General features: G+C 43.6%; 1 protein-coding gene across 1 annotated transcript in view; it reads left to right on the forward strand.

The window, feature by feature from the left end:
• PTEN (phosphatase and tensin homolog) overlaps positions 1-19,935 on the forward strand; it is a 107,284-nt gene that overhangs the window by 41,341 nt on the left and 46,008 nt on the right. Inside the window, exons 2-3 of the mRNA XM_075348735.1 lie at positions 837-921; positions 17,468-17,512. Of these exons, the coding sequence (XP_075204850.1) occupies positions 837-921; positions 17,468-17,512 (130 nt within the window). The remainder of the gene's footprint in view (positions 1-836; positions 922-17,467; positions 17,513-19,935) is intronic.

Here is a 19,935-nt window from a genome sequence, read left to right on the forward strand (position 1 = left end):
TCACCCCCTAATTTCCACATTAAAATTTATAAAAAAAAAAATACATTTGGTATCACTGTGTTCATAAGTCTGATCTATCAAAATATAAAATTAATCCGATTAGTAAACTAGAACAAGAATAAAAATGCCAGAAGTAGTTTTTCAGCCACTCCAACAACAGGAAAAAAAAATGTGATGACCGGCTATAAAAACATTGTATATACCCCAAGATGATAATGAAAACACCAGCTCGGGGCGCAAAAAACAAGCCACAAGCAAGATTTTTATTTTTCTTCACCACTTTAATAAAACAAACTATACATGTTTGGTATCTATGTAATCGTACGAACATGGAGAATCACACTGTCAGGTAGTTTTATTGTAAAATAAACTGACATTAAAAAAATCCCAAAAACAATTGCAGAATTTTACTTTTTTCTATTGTGCAACTCTAGCAATTCTTTCCCATCTTGCCATTACATATGAGTAAATAGATATCATTCAAAAGTACAACTCCTTCTGCAAAAAACAAGCCCTCACAGGGCAATATCAATGGAGAAATAAAAAAGTGATGGCACTGAGAATAAGGGAGGGAAACGGCGCAAAACCGAAAAATCGCCTCCTCTTTAAGGGGTTGGTTTATTGAACTGTTGATGTATATGGGACTTTTGGGGGATTAATGTCTAGATTGTTTCTGGAGTCGTCCGAGCTTCTGTAAAAATCTGCACTTTTCTTCATCTCTGCATGTGTAAGAAATGTTGAATAGCTGAAGCTTTTTGTTAACCTGAGTAATAATGACATGCCTTTATCTAATGTCCAATACTATGCACCCGCTTTCCTTAACCCTTCATTCTCAGATATTTATCCTAACATAATTGCCATGGGGTTTCCGGCAGAAAGACTTGAAGGTGTATACAGAAACAATATAGATGATGTTGTAAGGTAAGTCGTTTCTTATACTCTTCGAGTGTGCTGGTCAATTGTTGGATGTCTTTACCTGCTAATAGCACAGGTGTGCAAGGGAAAGAGTATTTGTAAAGTAAGGTGATCTTTAGATATTATCAATCGCTGAACTAACTCTATGAAAAAAAATCTCGAAAAATTCCATCACATACAGTTTTTTCCATAGACTTTATATTTTTTCTTAAACTTTTCTCATGGAGAACAGGCTTGGCCAAACACGAGTACCTGTGTATGAGCGCCAGCTGAGAGGGCTGTTGGTCGAATGATCGTCCGATAGCCATTTAATGTGGATGGGAGCCTTTTGGAGCAAATGACAAGCTCCTTTTTATCTGCAAACTAAAGCTGCACATACAGTTTTGGGCTATGTTCACACAGGGATTTTTTGGTAAGTTTTTCTGCAGATTTGCCTTGGTTTTATGCAAATCCATGCTAATAAAAAGCTGCTTTTTACAGTCCCAGCAAAGTCTGTGAGATTTCTGAAAACACACACACACACACACACACACACACACACACTTTTTTTTCCCTGACTGTTTTGTCAAATATCTGGGTTTTGGGTCAGGGTTTTAAAGAATGAGCCTGTCAATTCTTTGCTGCAGATTTGCTGCATTTTTTTCATTAATACAACCCATTTTGTAGAGAAAAAGCAGCAAGAACACCACTAAAAAAAACACATGAAAAACGCTGATGACTCAAAGGAGATTTCCTCCTACAAGATCAGGTTTTCGTCAGGAAAAAAAAAATTACCAGAAAAGCCCTGTGTGAACATACGCTTAGACTCTAGACTAAAGGAAAAGAACCTGCTATCTCCTGGTACAGAAGAGAAAAGGAATTCCTTCCATACTTTTCTAAAGACCGTGCTCTAGTCTATTGCAGTGATGATCCTGAACAATTTAACATGGAGCAGTAGAGTATTGATTAATCCAAAAAGTCTGAAAGCTGCACAATGGCAGCAAGTATGCTTCAGTGCCTGTAGGGCGTTCTGTGCTCTTCAAGGAAAGCGATGAGAATTTAGACTTTATTCTCCAAGAAATTTTAACTACAAGGATCAAGGATGGTCAATATGTGATGATCTGAAGGTTCTCTTTTTTTCCTCCTTTGGCAGCAATGAGGATACATGAAGGATCTTTTGCTTTTTGTGTCAATGGGACAGTTAGGCTATGTGCCCACGGGGACAGTGTCCTGCGGATATATCCGCAAGACATTTCGCAGGTGCTCCCAGGAAACAGCACCACAACTTTTGTCTGTTTCCATGCTGCGGAATGTCGTGCGGATATGGTGCGGCCTTTCTGCATTGAGGATACAGTACCATGGCTTTGACACTGCATCCTCAATGCAGAACAAGTGCTGCAGTGATCGGGGGAGTTCATACTTACCTCCATCATGCAGCACCTCGCTTTCCGGCAGCCGGGTCACTCGGCGTCTGCAGGAGAAGGTGGGTGGGCCTGAACTAGCTCCGGCTGTCACATGACCGGAGCTCGTGCAGGCTCCGCCCACCTCTTCCTTCCTGTACCTGGATTCACTGTGCTCCTGTACACCGGACGGAGAAAGTGACTCCGGTGAGGCAGGTAAGTATATGGGACCCTGCGGAGAAATCCGCAACAATAATTGACATGCTGCAGATTTTTCCGCACGGAAATCCGCACGATTTCCGCTGCGGAAAAATCCGCAGCGTGGGCACAGCATTGCCCAAATGCCATAGAAATGGCTGGGGAGTAGCTGTGCTGCAGATTTCTGGAAAATCTGCGGCTTTTCCGCAAGAAATCCGCAGCAAAATCCGCGCATTTTTCGCAGCGTGGGCACATAGCCTAAGGCTAAGACCGCACTTTGCGTTTCCACCTGCGTTTTTGGTGCTTTTTAGGTCTATTTTGAGATGCACCTTTTTCATGCCAAAAGGCATGCGTTTTGATTTTCCAGCAAAGTCTATGGAAAATGGGGATATCTAGACCACACTTTGCGTTTCTAAACGCTGCGTTTAATTTGCATATTTTGTGGCAAAAACCATGCGTTCAAAGAAGCAGCATGTCAATTGTTTTTTCCATTTTGGGTGCATTTTGCTAACATTGTAGTCAATGAGAAATGGCAAAAACCAAGATTCCTTCAAATTCTTGCTTTTTTGCTGCAGAAACAGAGTTTTTGACTTCAAAAACGCATGGTTTTCTGACATTAAAATAATGGAATAATATGTCCCTTTACACACACATAGTGCGACAATGAAATTAAATAAAATTTTGATTTTATTGCTATTTTAATATTAAAATTAACATTAAATATTATAAAACCGCTATAATTTCATGAAATATAAATATTTTCTTTATTCCAAAATTGTTTTTTCTTTTTTTCTCTTTTTTCATGATGTTTGACTAGTTAATCTTTATTTAGAAGTGTCTTGATGTTCAAAACACATCTGTCAAAACGCAGGTGAAAAAGCGCTGAAAACACATCTAAAACGCGGTAAATGCACATGCGTTTTCAGCGCTAAAGTTCTGAAAAAGGCAACTTTGGTCAAATCGATTAAGCCCAAAACGTGCGTTTAGAAATGCAAGTAGGAAAACGCAAAGTGCGGTCTTGGCCTTAGAGTAGGACTCGAAAAAGTTAAGCAATGAGAACATCTTTGCAACCTGGACTGAATAACATAGTCACGGAACGTTTAGTTGATCCCACTAAAGTTCTCCTGCCACCGCTCCACATGAAGTTTGGACTGATGAAGCTCTACCAAAAGGAGAGACATTTATGTACCTGTGGACAAAGTTTCATAGACTGTCCGAAGTAAAACTGAAGGAATGAATTTTTGTGAATCTGGATATTTGGAAACTCGTAAAGGATATGTCTGAAATAAAAAAGAAAGCTGTTGGAAAAAGAACTTAAGAGTCTTTTCAAGAAAAAGTCAAGAAATTTGTAGGTAACAACAAAGATCCAAAATGTAAGTCCATCATGGAGAACATGCAGAAACGTTTCAAAGCCTTGGGGGTTTCTAATGAATTTGAAGCTATACTTTTACATTCCCAATTAGACGACTTTCCTGAAAACCTTGGTGCTGTTAGCGAACAGCAAGAAGAGAGATTTCATCAGGATAGCAAGAAGATGGAGCGATGATGCCAAGGTAGAAGGAACGTGACCATGATGGGGGACAACTGCTTCACAGATCTGCAGGCTTCTATAGGAGAAAAGGAAAGGGCACAAGAATTCCACTAAAGATGCAGAATGTTAAATATGTTTTTGCATACAATGCGTACATTTTTGGCTATGATTTTTCTTGTTCATCTAGTGCATTTTCCATAAGTAATGGTTAAAAATAGTCTGTGTGTGTATGTGTGTGTGTATGTATGTGTAATATATATATATATATATATATATATATATATATATATATATATATATATATATATATATATATATATATATATATATATATATATATATATATATATATATATATATATATATATATATATATATATATAAATATGTGTGTGTATATATATCTCTATATATGGCATAAAAAAAGCGTAACCAGTCACAGGATTTGTTGTTTGTTTTTTTTCTCTCCTTAAACCCAAATTTTGCATACCTGTGTATAGTTACCCATTTGTCTTGGGCCTAGGGTGATGTGTATGCTACACCTCATGCCATGTTTCACATGCTTGTTTTCAGCCTGGATGATTTTTCTCCTGGCCATCCAAATGGCTGCAAGTGAACTAGATGTGACCCAGATTGCATTGTCTAAACAGCTTCCTTCATTTTCTAACAGGATGTGTAGCTACACAAAGGCACCAAAATGCCATCCATGGTAAATCGCGTCATTAGACTGGTGGTTCCTGTACGCCTTTGTTCTGTTTAGAATCAAATCAGGTCCCGTTTGAGGCAGGAGGTCACTATTGTAAATCTGCGGTCATGTTATGCAGCCGCATACTGGAAACTGTGCTTCATGAAAGCTTTATATATCCGGGTTGTTCAGCCCAGTGTTTAGGCTCTGGAAGCTTTTCAGTTTTGTTTCTTCTTCTTTTTTTTTTTTTTTCTTTTCCCCCTTCCAATGGTTAAAAAAAAAAAAAATTGTGTACGTGCGCAAAACTGTTTAATTTTGTGGCCTGCAGTTAGAACACTAAATTTAGGCTACACAAATGAGAAAAAAAAAAGTTAAAATGCAATTGGCAAGGGTGCTTTTATAGTACCACTTCAGTTCTGAAAATCCAAACAATAGATCTGCAATTTCTACAGCCTGCGTACATGTGCTCATGATGTATATCGGCTTGTCAGGATGCAGAATACTTAGTAGGGGATATCAAACTGAAAATAGCGCACACCTGAATGAGGCGGGAGGAGATATTGGATTGTGCAGGTCCCAGTTAGGCTGCTTTCACACTACGTTTTTTTTAACATGCGTCATTAACGTTTTTTTAACGCAAAAGCGGATCCAGTGCAAATGCGTTTTCGTTGCAATGGACTCGCGTCAACATGCGTTCACCTGCGTTTGCGTGCGTTATAGTGAGGATCCAGCGACTTGCAGTTTTTTAACTTTTTTTTTCAAAAACTCTACTTGTAGCGTTTTTGAGCTGCGTCCAAATACTGCAAACTGCTGGATCCTGACTATACTGCATGCAAACGCATGTGAACGCTGGCATGCTGAAAGACATGGTTCCTGCTTGCTCTACTGAGCATGCCCAGATACCAGCCTCGTGTGATCACTCTTCCCCCCCCCCCCTCCCTCTCTCCCACCCCCCTCCCTCTCTCCCATCCCCCCACTCCCTCTCTCCCATCCCCCACTCCCTCTCTCCCATCCCCCCACTCCCTCTCTCCCATCCCCCCACTCCCTCTCTCCCATCCCCCCACTCCCTCTCTCCCATCCCCCCACTCCCTCTCTCCCATCCCCCCCCACTCCCTCTCTCCCATCCCCCCCCACTCCCTCTCTCCCATCCCCCCACTCCCTCTCTCCCATCCCCCCCACTCCCTCTCTCCCATCCCCCCCACTCCCTCTCTCCCATCCCCCCCACTCCCTCTCTCCCATCCCCCCCACTCCCTCTCTCCCATCCCCCCCACTCCCTCTCTCCCATCCCCCCCACTCCCTCTCTCCCATCCCCCCCACTCCCTCTCTCCCATCCCCCCCACTCCCTCTCTCCCATCCCCCCCACTCCCTCTCTCCCATCCCCCCCACTCCCTCTCTCCCATCCCCCCCACTCCCTCTCTCCCATCCCCCCCCACTCCCTCTCTCCCATCCCCCCCCACTCCCTCTCTCCCATCCCCCCCCACTCCCTCTCTCCCATCCCCCCCCACTCCCTCTCTCCCATCCCCCCCCACTCCCTCTCTCCCATCCCCCCCCACTCCCTCTCTCCCATCCCCCCCCACTCCCTCTCTCCCATCCCCCCCCACTCCCTCTCTCCCATCCCCCCCCCACTCCCTCTCTCCCATCCCCCCCCACTCCCTCTCTCCCATCCCCCCCCACTCCCTCTCTCCCATCCCCCCCCACTCCCTCTCTCCACATTTTGCTGCTCAGATAACATAGCAGAAACCTAGATTTACCTTCCCTTTAATTCTTCTGATCTCCCGCCAGTCTTATAATGTCTTACCTACAGATCAGTATACTCATTCAGATTAGAAGACGATGTGGCCCCAATATTAGGAGCTGGAATGCCGGACTACCCTACTTACTAGATTCAAGGCTTCCTACAAACAAACTTCCATTTTTATCTTACGGCACTTGTGGTGAAGGGTTAACACTTGTCAGGCGAGTCTTCCAGGTGATGAGGTAGAGCTGTGAGTGGCGATGGGCACAGGAGTGTCTAGACGGGAGCGGGGGAGTGCAGCAGCATATTTCAGCATATCTCTGTTCTGTCTGATGGGGCGGAAGTGAAGACCTTTTTTTAAGGGTTGTGAAATTAACCAATTCCTTGTCATGGGAAATGAGTGCGCTTGGTACAGAAGCCTAAACAATGCTCTTCTGCTAATTCAACCCACTGCTGAAAATACCCAGATTAGGCTGGTTTCACACTACGTCTTTTTAACATCCGTTGAAAACGTTATTTTAGCGAAAGTACGGATCCAGTGCAAATGCGTTTTAATTTCAATGCATTTGCAATGGACTCGCGTTAACATCCGTTCACCTGCGTTTGCCTGCGTTATAGTGCGGATCCGGTGACTTGCAGTTTTTTAACATGTTTCAAAAACGCTACTTGTAGCGTTTTTGAGCTGCGTCAAAATACTGCAAGTCACCGGATCCTGACTATACTGTATCCAAAAGCAGGTGAACGCTGGCGTGCTGATAGACAGGATCCTGCTTTTGTACTGAGCATGCCCAGAAAGTACTGAGCATGCCCAGAACCAGTCTCGCGTGATCTGTCTCTCTCTCCTCTTCCCTCCCTCACCCTCTCTCTCTCTATCTGTCTTTCCCCCTTCCTCCCCTCCCTCTCTCCCCCACCTGAGAGCTGCGGACACTCGTAACCAAGGTAAATATCGCGTAACCACTTCTCTTAGTTACCCGATGTTTACGTTGGTTACGCGTGCAGGCAGCCCGGCTCCTAGCAGCTGCAGACACTCGTAACCAAGATAAATATCGGGTATCCAAGGCCGATGTTTACCTTGGTTACCAGCGTCTGCAGCTGTCAGAAGCCTCCTCCCAGTCTAGTTCCCCTCACTCCCGATCACATGACTCCAATGCCCGCCCCTAAACATCCAGTGCAGGATCCTGCAAAATAACAGATGCGTTTGCATACGTTATTTGCTGTAAAAGCAGGATCCGTACTTCCGCTAAAATAACGTTTTCAACGGATGTTAAAAAGACGTAGTGTGAAACCAGCCTTAGCTTTAAGATTAAAATCTACTACTGTGGGGCCAAAACAACTGACCTAGGGGTTGTGCGCACAATTTTCTGCACCAACTGTGACAGAAAACGCATGCGGTTTTGGTACGTTTTTGTGCCATGCCTTTTTTTTGTGTGTGAAATCAATGGCTGGAAGGGCTAACAAAGCAGAAAAAAATGCACAAGGATTTGGACATGCTGCAGATTTTTTTTTTTTTTCTTTCTGCACCCAAAACTTCAAGGAAAAAAAAAGCAACGTGCACACAGCACTTCAGAATAACCATGGACTTTGCTGGTATCACAAACTGCCCCATGCACACAAGGCCTAAGGCTATGTGCTCACAGGAGAAAGTAACTGCGGATATTGCTGCAGAAAACCTGCGGATTTTCGAGATTTTCCAGATAAATCTGCGGGTTTACACAAGTACAGACACTCCCCATGTTATCCTATGGGATTTGGGGAATGCTGTATCAATCCTGCGGTATGTGCGGCTGTGGAAAATGCTGCGGATGTCCCGCAAGTAACTGCATGTCAATTATTCATGCGGAATGATCTGCGGAATGCCCGCTCCTCCACTATGGAGATACAGGGCGCGAAATCCAGAGGTAAGGCGCACAAAATCTGCATGGTTTCCTGCAACAATTACGCAGAAATACCGCAGCAATGGATAGCTGCGGATTCCGGGGAGTTGCTGTGTGAACCTGTAGAAATACCTGCAGAAAAGTCCACAGGTACCATCTCCCGTGGGCACAGGGCCTAAGGGCTCATGCGCACGTTGCGTACTTAGATGCATTTACGCTGCGTATTGCACTGCAGTGTAAATGCATGCGTCCTGCGTCCCCAGCACAATCTATGAAGATTGCACATGATACGTGCGCACGATGCTTTTATGAACGCAGCAATTTTGACCCAAATCCGTGCGTTCATAAAATGAGCATGTCAATTATTCCGTGCGCAATGCATGCAGCTCCCGCTCTGTCTATGGTGGGGGCAGCAGCCAGAGCGCATGAAATCAATTATTATTTTTTTTTTTTTTTACAGAAAAACTGCAACCATTATGCAGAGTTTCTGCAGCGATTTGTCGTGCACATGTGCTGTCAAATCGCTGCAGAATACAGAATATTCAGCAGGAACGTTCGCATGAGCCCCAAGTGTGGACTCCACAAGTCCTCTAAAGGTGTGTTGTATCATAAATCTGGGGCTTACCTTTTTGTTAAAATAACCAGTCAGAGGCTTCCCACTTTAATTAAATATGTGTCAAAAAACGCTCCTATTGTCCGCCAAAGGGCCCATTCTTCTACCATAATAGGGCCAAACGTCCCGGTCGAGTGATTTTGGCATTTAGAGTGTGGGGTCCCTTAAGCTGTCGCGGCCCCTCACGCAGTGGCAGAGAGATCTCCCCTTGCACTAATTCAGCTCTACTATGTACCTCATCGGAGCAGTTACAATAAAATACGAGGCAGCGCAGGATTAGTGCACGGAGGGATCTCACTTCTCCTCTGCTGGAGGGGCTGCAAAGTCTTGAGTGATTTCTCCGCACCCTGGAAGTTCATGCCTGATTTTGTTAGAAAGTTGGGTCCTTTCGCTGGACATTAGGAGCACTTATGAGCACATTTGTGGGGGCTTATTAAAATGTACAAGTCTGAGCCTGCTTACTGTTCTATTACATAAAAGGGCAGCCCTAGATAAATGAGTCCTCATTGTGATGTCCTCCATAGAACAGTGTTTGCTTTTTCCAGTACATCCTACAGATGCTGCATCAGATTGAATCTGAGGAATGTGGATACCTACTAGAAACCTACGGTAGTACTTTGCAATGTTCTTTAAAGGGAATCTGTCATGGGTTTTTGCTTCCTTCTCTGAGAGCAGCATAATGTAGAGACAGAGACCCTGATTCCAGTGATGTCACTTACTGATCTGTTTGCTGTAATTTAGATAAAATCAATGTTTTCTGTGCTGCAGATCTAGCAGTTATATGAATGTAGCGGAGGGTTATAACTATCTCATGTATCTGCTGGACTACCTGACCGCACGCCAGTAGTCATCTAATGGTAATCCTTTTGCTAATTAAAGTGATTTTCTAAAAACTGCCCTAAACATCCCAGTTAGTGGCACATCAATGGAATCGAGCTCTGTTTTCCTTCCTCATTCTGCGCTCAGATTTAGGGGCAAAAACCTGGTGGCAGTCCCTTTTTTTTTAAGTTCATTTCTAAATTTTTGCACTGTGGAAGGACATATTGGAGCAGGAACAACGTTTAGGTAACTGATGAGTGTCAGAGTAACATCCTCATAAATTCCGCCATTCACAGCAGAACATTGCACAGAGCACCACACACCGTTTATACATTGTGCCTCCTTCTCATAGAGCAGAGGACTGGTATCCCGTGTCTCAATGGGCCCGAGCTGTTTTACCAACATGAGGAATGGTTTTAACTCTTTCCTGACATAGGATGTACTGATATGTCTTATATCGGGGATGAAACTTGCTTGGCAGGGGTTGGCTGTGTTCTACAGCCTGCAGAGCTTGTGATTAAAGGGAACCTGTCACCAGTTTTTGGCCTATAAGCTGCGGCCACCACCACCCGGCTCTTATATACAGCATTCTAACATGCTGTATATAAGAGCCCAGGCTGCTGTGACAACATAAAAAACACTTAATACTCAACTAAACCGGTCGCTGTGGTGGATTTGGGTCAAATGGGGGTCTTTGTCCCCCGGTGCCGACGCCGCCTCTTTTGGCCATCTTTCTCCTGTATCTTCTAAAGCCGGGATGCATGACGCGTTTTAAGTCTTACACACTCGCCAGCATTCAGGTCCTGAGCAGGCGCACTTTGATGTGGCCTCAGCAGGGCAGATCACAGTATTGTAGTGCGCCTGCGCAGGACCGGCGAGTGTGTATGACATAGTCACGGCATGCACACAGGCTTCAGAAAGAGGACGAAGATGACCGAAAGAGGAGGCACTGGCACCAAAGGATGAAGACGCCCATTTGAGCCACATCCACCGCAGCGACCGTTTAGGTATTATAAAGTGATTTTTACGCTCTACACAGCGGCCTGGGCTCTTATATACAGCATGTTAGAATGCTGTATATAAGAGCCCACTGGTGGTGGCCGCAGCTTATAGGGCAAAAAATGGTGACAGGTTCCCTTTAAACACCTAATCGCTGCTTTCAGTCTCCAGATCAGTCAGGTATACTCAGGTGAAGTCTTTATCACCCCCCTTTACCAATACAGTGAATTGTATTATATTAATGTATGCGTGTATGTGTATACATAAATATTTAATACTGCCACATCTGCAAAAGTCCAATCTATCAACGTGTAAAATTATTTAACCCAAAGGGGAAACTATAAAAAAAAGAAAAAAAATTAGATTTGCCACTGGTGGTCATCGCACCTCTCAGTAAAATGCAATAAACAGCGATCAACCCATTGTGTGTATCCCAATTCGTGTCGATTTTATAAATAAACAAATTTCCATCAAATTAGTTTTGTTAGGGCTTGTTTCTAAGTTAAGAATTTTTTTTTTTTCCTTTCAAGTGGTATACCCATTTCCAAAATTCTATCCCAATATGTAGTAGGTGTTTTTATTAATAATAATAACTACTACATTTCTAATTGGAGGTTATCAGAGTGGTTGTAACCATGGATACCTAAGCTGCAATGCCCTGCACATGAGGCAGAAATGTATAGTTGATATAGCCATGTCTCCTAATTTGAGGTATTTGCTAATAATATTAATAATATATTATTATTCCTACTACATATTGGGATAGGATCTTGGAGATGGGAATACCCCTTTAAATGAAAAAAAAAAAAAAAAAATCTTGTAAGTTTTGGTATTGTAGTAATTGTAGAAACCTGGAGAATCAAGATGTCTGGTTTTTCTTGCTGTACTATCAAGAGCAAGCCCCAAAAACAGTTGCAGAACTCACAAAACTACTTTCATATGGTAAAATGAATGGTGTCATTCAAAACTGCAACTTGTCCCTCGAGAAACAAGTAGTCATATGACTGTCAATGGACAAATAGAAAATGTATGGCTCGCGGGAGAGGAAGAACCAGAAGTGTGAAAATTGGCTGACCTCGTTAAAGGTCAGCTAAGATTATAAAATGACCTATTTAAAGGGAACCTGTCAGGTGCAATATCCACCAAGAAGCACGAGCAGTTCTGGGTGTTTTTCTAATCCCTGCCTAAATGTCCTTGTATACACTAGCATAGATAAAGAGATCTTTAGAAAGAGTATTTCTAAAGATCCTTTATAATATGCTAATGAGGGCAGGGACTAGTCACAAGTGTTAGGGCCCTTTTACACACTGCAACATCGCTGTAGCGTCACCGGTTTTGTGATGTAATTGCGACCTCCCCAGCGACATTGCAGTGTGTGAGACGCATCAGCGACCTGGACCCCGCTGTGAGGTTGCTTATCAGTACAAATCATTCAGGAACATTTTTTGGTTCTTTGTTCCCCGCTGCGCAGCATGCATCGGTGTGTTTGACACCGTTACGATGACTTCGTTAGCGACTTAGAACCCAGCTCGTAGGCGTGCTATAGCGTTCCCTTTCCCGCCCCTTTACCTCTGATTGGTGGTCGCTGTTGCATTCTGATTGGGCGTCTTTCACTGAAAAGAAGGCAACTTTAGCGCTTCCGTCCATTGTTTCAAAGCTACCTTGTTCCTGAGCGTGCTGGTTTGCGGATCATTAGAGTTCTCCAGTCTGCAATACTATAAAGCCTATACGGTAAGCATCATTTGATTGAGCTGTATTGATGTATAGATAAACCAGTGTGGAGTCGCCGCACAGAGAACGCTACAAAGATCCGCTAAGCAACAGAAGCTCAGGAACAAAGGATATACAAGCGCGACTTTTGCCAATCTTTCCAAGCTCTGGATCGCCAATAAGAACGCACTAGCGATCACCAATCAGAGCTGAGGGGGCGTGTAAAAAGGACACCTAGGTGGCTTCAGCGCCAAACACCACGCCCCTAACATAGGTGTGAGTCGTCAAATAGCTGCTGTGTGACCCGTCCCCAACGACCAGCGAGGTCGTTCTGTAGGTCCGTATCGCTGCTTCGTCGTTGGCCAGATCTGCCTGTTTGACAGCTCACCAGCGACTGTTTAGAGACTTTCCAGCGATCCCGGCCAAGGTCGGGATTGCTGGTGGGATCGCTAGAAAGTCTGTGTGTAAAGGGGCCTTTAGTTCCCTTGGTTAGTCTGCCCCTGTGGGTGTGCTAACGGGCTAATGACTGCGCAGCGTCGGAGGCATCGTTGCTCTCAACTCTCTGCTGCCACCGCGGCCGTCGCTGGTTTTTGGCTCAGTGCGCTTGATCATTAGTTGCTGTGCTTGCAGTCGTGTGCACTATGAAGCCGGGTGTACGGATCCCAGCTTCAAACTGGTGTAGTGCACATGACCGGAAGTCCGGGGACTTGTGATCCATGCGCACTGAGCCGAAAACTTGCGGTGGCAGCAGAGAGGTGCCTCTGACGCTGTGCATATGTTAGCATGCTAAGGGGGCTGACTAGCAAAGGGAAATAACGCTCTTGCGATTAGTCGCTGGCCTCATAGGTATATCATAAAGAATACTTTTTCTAAAGATCCTGTTGTGTGCTGCTATAGGCTGGGACTGTTGGGCAAGTTAGGCAAGGATTAGCAATATCCACCCAGAACTGCTCTATGTTTTGGGTGTATATTGCACCTGACAAGTTCCCTTTAAATTGTCTTTTTATGCTGCAGATTTTTTTATCTCCATTTTTATTTAAAAGTGTAATCTTGCCATTTTCATAGTGTCCACAGAGGCTATATGTTAGACTTCTTGTCTTTCAGGAAGAGTTTACAGTAATTTTCTACTATAGAGGCTGGGTGACATTGACCGTTATTCATATCTATACACAGCTGATGAGACAGGATCCACCAATCACCATAGGTGACGTCACGGCTGACCCTGCTCTCCAGCTCTTCTCAATAACCTTTGCACACGCTCATTAGATGCTTTATTACAGACGGTAGGGTTTGGAGTTTGTTCATGCTAATGTTCATGTTTGGTTTATTGAGACAATAAGAAATTAGTGTTTTTAAAAAAAAAAAACAAACAAACAAAAACTAAACGGCCAGTGTGTAAATCGTGTTATACATTGAGCACATCTGATGTAATGGGTCATTTTTTGCTGATGGCGTCCCGTTAATGTTGCGGCTGATCAGTGTACATTGTATGCAGTATTTTGCGTGTAATCATGTTTTTCTTCCACTTCATGAACATTTCTAGTCTGATTATTATTTTTTGTGCTGTATATTTTTGCCCTGCCTTTCTCCCTGTAAGGCCCCAGAGGTCTAGGGCTGGGAACCCCCTCCAGAGCCGGCCTGCTGTGTCCCCATACTCTGCCTACAATTGTGTCTCCTCATCTTTCAGACTTAACAGTATTAAGGTTTGGCCATGAGCCAGGCCACAATGACAAATAAAGGTGTAACATGGCATTGGTTACACAAGGAGCACCCATACTGCGGAGATAAGGAGCCTCCTAATGCACTGATTATGTGCTGTGCCTAGGATTCCTGTAAGAAGTATGCGGAAGTGATTGCTGCAGACTCCATCAGCCTACTTCTTAAGGGGCATACGGGATTATACTGCATGTGATGTGCACCGCATTTTCAGCCTCTTGATCATGTTATCTGATGGGTACTGATTGGTGGTGGACACATAATGATCTCCACCCATTAAACTTGGATCTCGAGGGCGTTTGGGTCTGGACATGTTTTCACACACGTTAGTAGTCCTAATGAGCTAGTGAAAAGAAGAAATCCTAATATATGAGACTTGGGCCTCAGACCCTGAGCGCGCTGATGCATCATACGTTTCCTGATGAAGCAAGAGCTCCCAGAAAAGCCTGTTTCTGCCGACGGCCTGTCATGGAGCCAAACAGGAAGTTAGAACCAGATGCAGAGAAGAGGGCTGGAGTGGAAAAATGCATATTGATTTGGAGATCAAAGACCCCTCACCCATTCTTGAGATCATTAAAGTTAAAGCACAATGACTGTATTCAGTGTATATTTACTGGGAAAAGCAAAATCCTCACTACTAGTTTTGTGTGTAACCCATTAGTGAGCAGCTGTGATGGCACGCCGCTGCAGCACCTCCATCCGGGCCACATAAAAAGGGAGCACGTCTCTGCCTATATAAGATATCGGGGCTTAGACCTCTCCGTATGCGGGCACTCACCCCCCCCCCCCTAAGATCACAGATCACTATGAAGAGGATCACATATCTGGGCACCCACAACACTTCTTGACCCTTTCTTGCTCGAGCATCTCACATTTTTAGGCCGCCTTCAGACGTCCATGAAAAATTGTACCAGTGTCATTAGTGTTTTGGATCAATGTGACCTCCATGACCATTTTTACCATCAGTTTCATCGGTGTTTTTCAAGGATGGATCATTCAGTTACAAAGCTTCTCCTGTCCTTTGCAATGTTATACACATACAGCACACAGATTGTACACTGATGCCCTCCGTGTGCTGATCGTGTTTTTCATGGACACCTAGAATTTGTATTGGCCTTTTGTCATCCGTGCTACCAGTAAAAAACCCTCACATGTAAAGATCACCATACGTTATAATGGGCACATGTGGTATCCATGAGAGAAAAATGGATACCAGGTACTGTAAACGCTGATGTGTGAAGGGGCTTTATCTTTATATCACAGTTGTGGCCAGAAGGTTTGAGACTGACACAATTTTTTTTTTTTTGTTTACAAAGTGTGCTGCCTCAATGTTTTTAGATTTTTCTATGGTTACTGAAGTAGAGTTTATTTGCATTTCATAAGTCATTAAACCTTTATTGACCAATACATGAAGTTTATGCTGTATTTACAGTGTTTACCCTTTTTAAGACTTCAGTAATCCGCCCTAGCTTGGTGGATCGCAGCTTCTGGGCCAAATCCTGGCTGATGGCCAACCAGTCTTTCCTAATGGGTGCTTGGAGTTCATCACAATTTGTGATTGACCACAGATTTGCAATAGAATTGGGAGCTTTGGACTTAACTCGCCATGAACCCAAAATGTATAACTTTGGTCATGCTACAAAGCGCAGCGTAACTGCATGTATTTACGCAACGTGTGCACATAGCCTTAGTGTGACACCGGCTGGTAATATCTATATTAAAGGCTTCGTATTTCAGCATCGGACAAATGTCTTGTGTTTTAGCAGTACAAAATAGGTGGGAAAAGGGGTTATACACGGACATAATGGGGACAAGGGTCAGTGCAAATAAGATACAAGGTAAATGTACATACTGCTAACACATGGTGAGGTGCAATATAAACTAGGAATATAATATAGACATCCAATGTTAAAATGAGAGCACTAAAGGAAGGCAATGGGATCAAGTCAGTGCAAATAAGTAAATGACACAATAAGTAGGTAATAATATCAAACAGCACAAATGACAAACTACCAATAATGAGGTCAAACTTAAATGCTAAAAAAAAACCCCTCAAAGCAGAGACTCCAATTGTAAGTGAATATCATCATGTAATAACGGTTGTAAGAAAAAGAGGCTAAATTATTGGAATGAATAAATGAAGATAAATGCTTGGAAGAATGGTACCATATGCCCTCACAATCTCCACTAAGGCTACTTTCACACATCCGGCTTGAGCCCTGCGGCTCAATCCGGCTGTGCAAACTATGCAACGGATGCGGTGAAAACACCGCATCCTTTGCATAAGTTTTTCCCATGCGGCCCGCCCGGTTTTTGCCGCTTGCGGCATGCTACTGAGCATGCGCAGTGGCAAAAACCGCATGCGGCGGCCGGATGCGGTATTTGCCGCATCCGGCCGCCAAAGGCATGCATTGAGAGATGCGCCGCATCGGCCGAATGCGGCGCGATGCGGTTTTTCTTGCCGCACGAAAAAACGTGCCAGGCAACGTTCCATCCGGCTGCCGCATCGGCTAAATCTGCCGCATGCGGCAAAAACCGGATGGAACGCAAGGCCATGCGGCACAATGCGGCACTAATTAAAGTCTATGCAGGAAAATCGCAACCGGCAGCAAAAAAAAACGGTTGCGATTTTCCTGCAAAGTGCCGGATTGTGCCGCAGAAGAAAAACCGGAGGTGTGAAAGTACCTTAAGCATTTCCGCAGTATGGACCTTTTCTATTGGGTTGTATTGGAGGATATCTCACTGTATATTAAGAAATCTGCATCGACTGCTGTCAGACATATTTAGAGGGGAGGACATCTCGCCCCTCCTCCACCCGCCTGTATCTTAAATACTTACGTTGCCGTAATTGTGGAGTATTTTGTTGTTTCTCTGTTATTCCTCCTTTTTATATTTATGAGAGGCATGTCACTGCAGTCCAGCACTGGTGGGCAATGACGAGCCCTCAACTGGTGCCAAATACACTGGAAATGTAGAAAGTAAAGTAGACCTGTCTGGAGAGCTGAGGGTTTAACACTAGAAGTCCCAGGAATTTCGAGCTCCTTAGGGTTCCAATGGTAAAAATGTCAAATGACTCCACTCTGGGACTTCGAGTGTTAATGGGTAAATTTAAATCTGTTAGTCACATCTCCATATAGTGGTGTAGCAATAAGCTGTTCTACAAAATAAAAAATATATGCAATTGTCCTTATGTCTTGTTTTCCAATACCCAGGTTTTAGGTGTTTAATATCATGGCGCTCTTGTGTATCAGGCCTTTCCCGTTACTTACAGTTGTATTTTTACTCTCTTCAAGGTTTTTGGACTCCAAACATAAAAACCATTACAAGATCTACAATCTGTAAGTATATTTTGGTGCTTCCTCCTTTTTTTTTTCTAAACCCCCACAATTGGTGAAAGTGGCTGCCTTTCCCTCTCTGTAGACCGAGTGGATGGGTATTGTTTTACAGACTTGCATGCCTGAAACAATTAGTTGGAGGGGCCTAATGGAGATTTGTGTGGCGGTGGTGGAGTGATGAGGTTAGATGGAATTTTGGCAGGCGTTCATGTTACATGATCTACTTTTAAATGACTTGGAGCTTTGCCCACTCCATGGCCTGTGACCACGTGTTGAATTGGGAATAAAATATATAGACAGCGAATTTCATCTTGTAGACTTGTGAAGCTTTCCTGTAAGTCACATAGATGATCCCCACCCACTACCGCTCTGTATGCTGTGATGTGATATATCCTTTATTAAGGGCTATCTGTCACCTGGGATATGCTGAGGGCAGCATAATGGAGGGACAGAGCTGCTGATTATACTTTTGTAAGAATTGTTATAAAAGAACAGATCCAGCTTAGGAGTCTGCTCATTGCCGTGTACACACGGTGGAGTCAACGCTAATAATGGCCTGTGGCTCCACCCAGTGTCTGCTGATTGTAGGTTTTCTCAAAGCAGCCAGTACAGCAAGTTTTGTGTGCTTTATGGCAGCACAAATTATTAGGTCATTGACAGAAATACAGGTAATTAATTTGTAAGTGATGAAATTCGGTCAAATCTCTAGAGACAAAGGAGTAACTGGAGACAGCCATATCAGTACATGCAATGTTAAGACCCCTGTTTACTAGATAGCTGTTGATCAAACAATCGTTCAGCCAATGTTACATCTCTCTTGCCTAAGGCCGGTTTCACACATCCGGCATTTTGCCGGAGTGCTGCATCCGGCACACTCCAGTAGACTGCAGTACAGTACAATGGCATCGCGGCAAGCTCCGGTCACATGACAGCATTGCCGCGATGCCATTGTACAGTATTGCATCCGGCAAAATGCCGGATGTGTGAAAACTGCCTACCGCATACTTAGAAATGCCAGCCTTCATGTATGGGTCCTGGGCAGTACTATAGTACTGTCAATAACTTACTATTGATTGTTATGACTCTGCGCATTATGTCCCAGTCTATACAGAAACTTCAGTAGAAGACTAAAATGGAAAGTGTCCTAAAAAGAATCTTGAAAATCACAAGCGTCTATAATAAAGATTAGTTTAAATATAAGTTTCCGCTCCTTCTTTTTAAATAGCATAGACTGGCACTAATCTGCAAGATGAAGGTTAGAAAAGAGGAACAGATTTTTTTATAAGGGGAAGCTGTCGTATTGCACATGCAGTCCAACCTGCAGACAGCTTATGGAGCCGAGTAGATTGGTACATAATTTGTGAGAAAAGATTGTGTTTTATTTATCTAAATCTTGGCTTATTCTGGATTTTTCAGGGCAGCCAGTTTCTTATTGGTGATTGGCAGCCTTCCCTTTTATAAGTGTACATGTAGAGATATGTCAGTCACTGATTATACTGTATAATTTTGTATAAGGCCCTTGTGCGCACACTGCGTTTTTACCCGCGTTTTTTTTTTTTTTTTGTGTGTGTGTTTTTGCTGCAGAAATTTCTTGAGAAAATGGTAACCTTTCTGCAGACATTCCCCAGCAAAACCTATGGAAAAAAAAATAGCTGTGCGCATACTGCGTTTTTATTCTCAAGATTGAGCATGTCACTACTTTTCTGCAGGTACCTGCGTCTTGTGCCATAGATAATGGTAAAAAAAAAAGCAGGGACCAACCTGTGGAAAAACGCCGTAAAAACGCATGCGTTTTTCGGTACCTTATTGGTGCGTATTTTGAACGCAAGTGCGCTAATCTTTCAGACTCAAGAAATTTCTTGAGAAAAATCCTTTTCCTAGTGCGCACAGGGCCTAAAACTTATGTGGTCAGCCCCTCCTGCTCTATCGTGCTTGCAGATGGGACTGCATTTTCAATGTGACAAGTTTGCTTTTTAAAGGGAGCCTGTTATGTCCCAAAGACACTAATAACCTGTAGAAATAGGGATAATCTGCAGGTTCATAGTTGCAAATTTTCCATGGCTGGCTACTTTAAAGAATGAACTTTCATTCCTTGTAACAATGAGCTGTGGCTGTGAGCAAGCCTGGAGCTGACATATGTGGGTGCTTTCAGTCTCAGGGCGTGCGGACAGCTGCTGATTACTATGCACTGACTGAAGTCCGCCTCTGACTGAAAGCTGGCGGCTTCTGGGAGGAATAGCATTCATTTTCTCCCAGTAGATGTGCTTTCAGTATGGAGGCCGGATAGTATTGGAACTCCATAGTGTTAATGTTTTGGGCCATAACCTTTTATTATTTGTTAGCTATCAGTAATATTAGTACATTAAAATACCAGTGGTTGACACTGCCTGTTTCCATTGCTGCTCTGGTCAGTCTCCGATCATGTG

The sequence above is a fragment of the Anomaloglossus baeobatrachus genome, chromosome 5, assembly GCF_048569485.1.
Source record: "Anomaloglossus baeobatrachus isolate aAnoBae1 chromosome 5, aAnoBae1.hap1, whole genome shotgun sequence".
Taxonomy (NCBI): Eukaryota; Metazoa; Chordata; class Amphibia; order Anura; family Aromobatidae; genus Anomaloglossus; species Anomaloglossus baeobatrachus.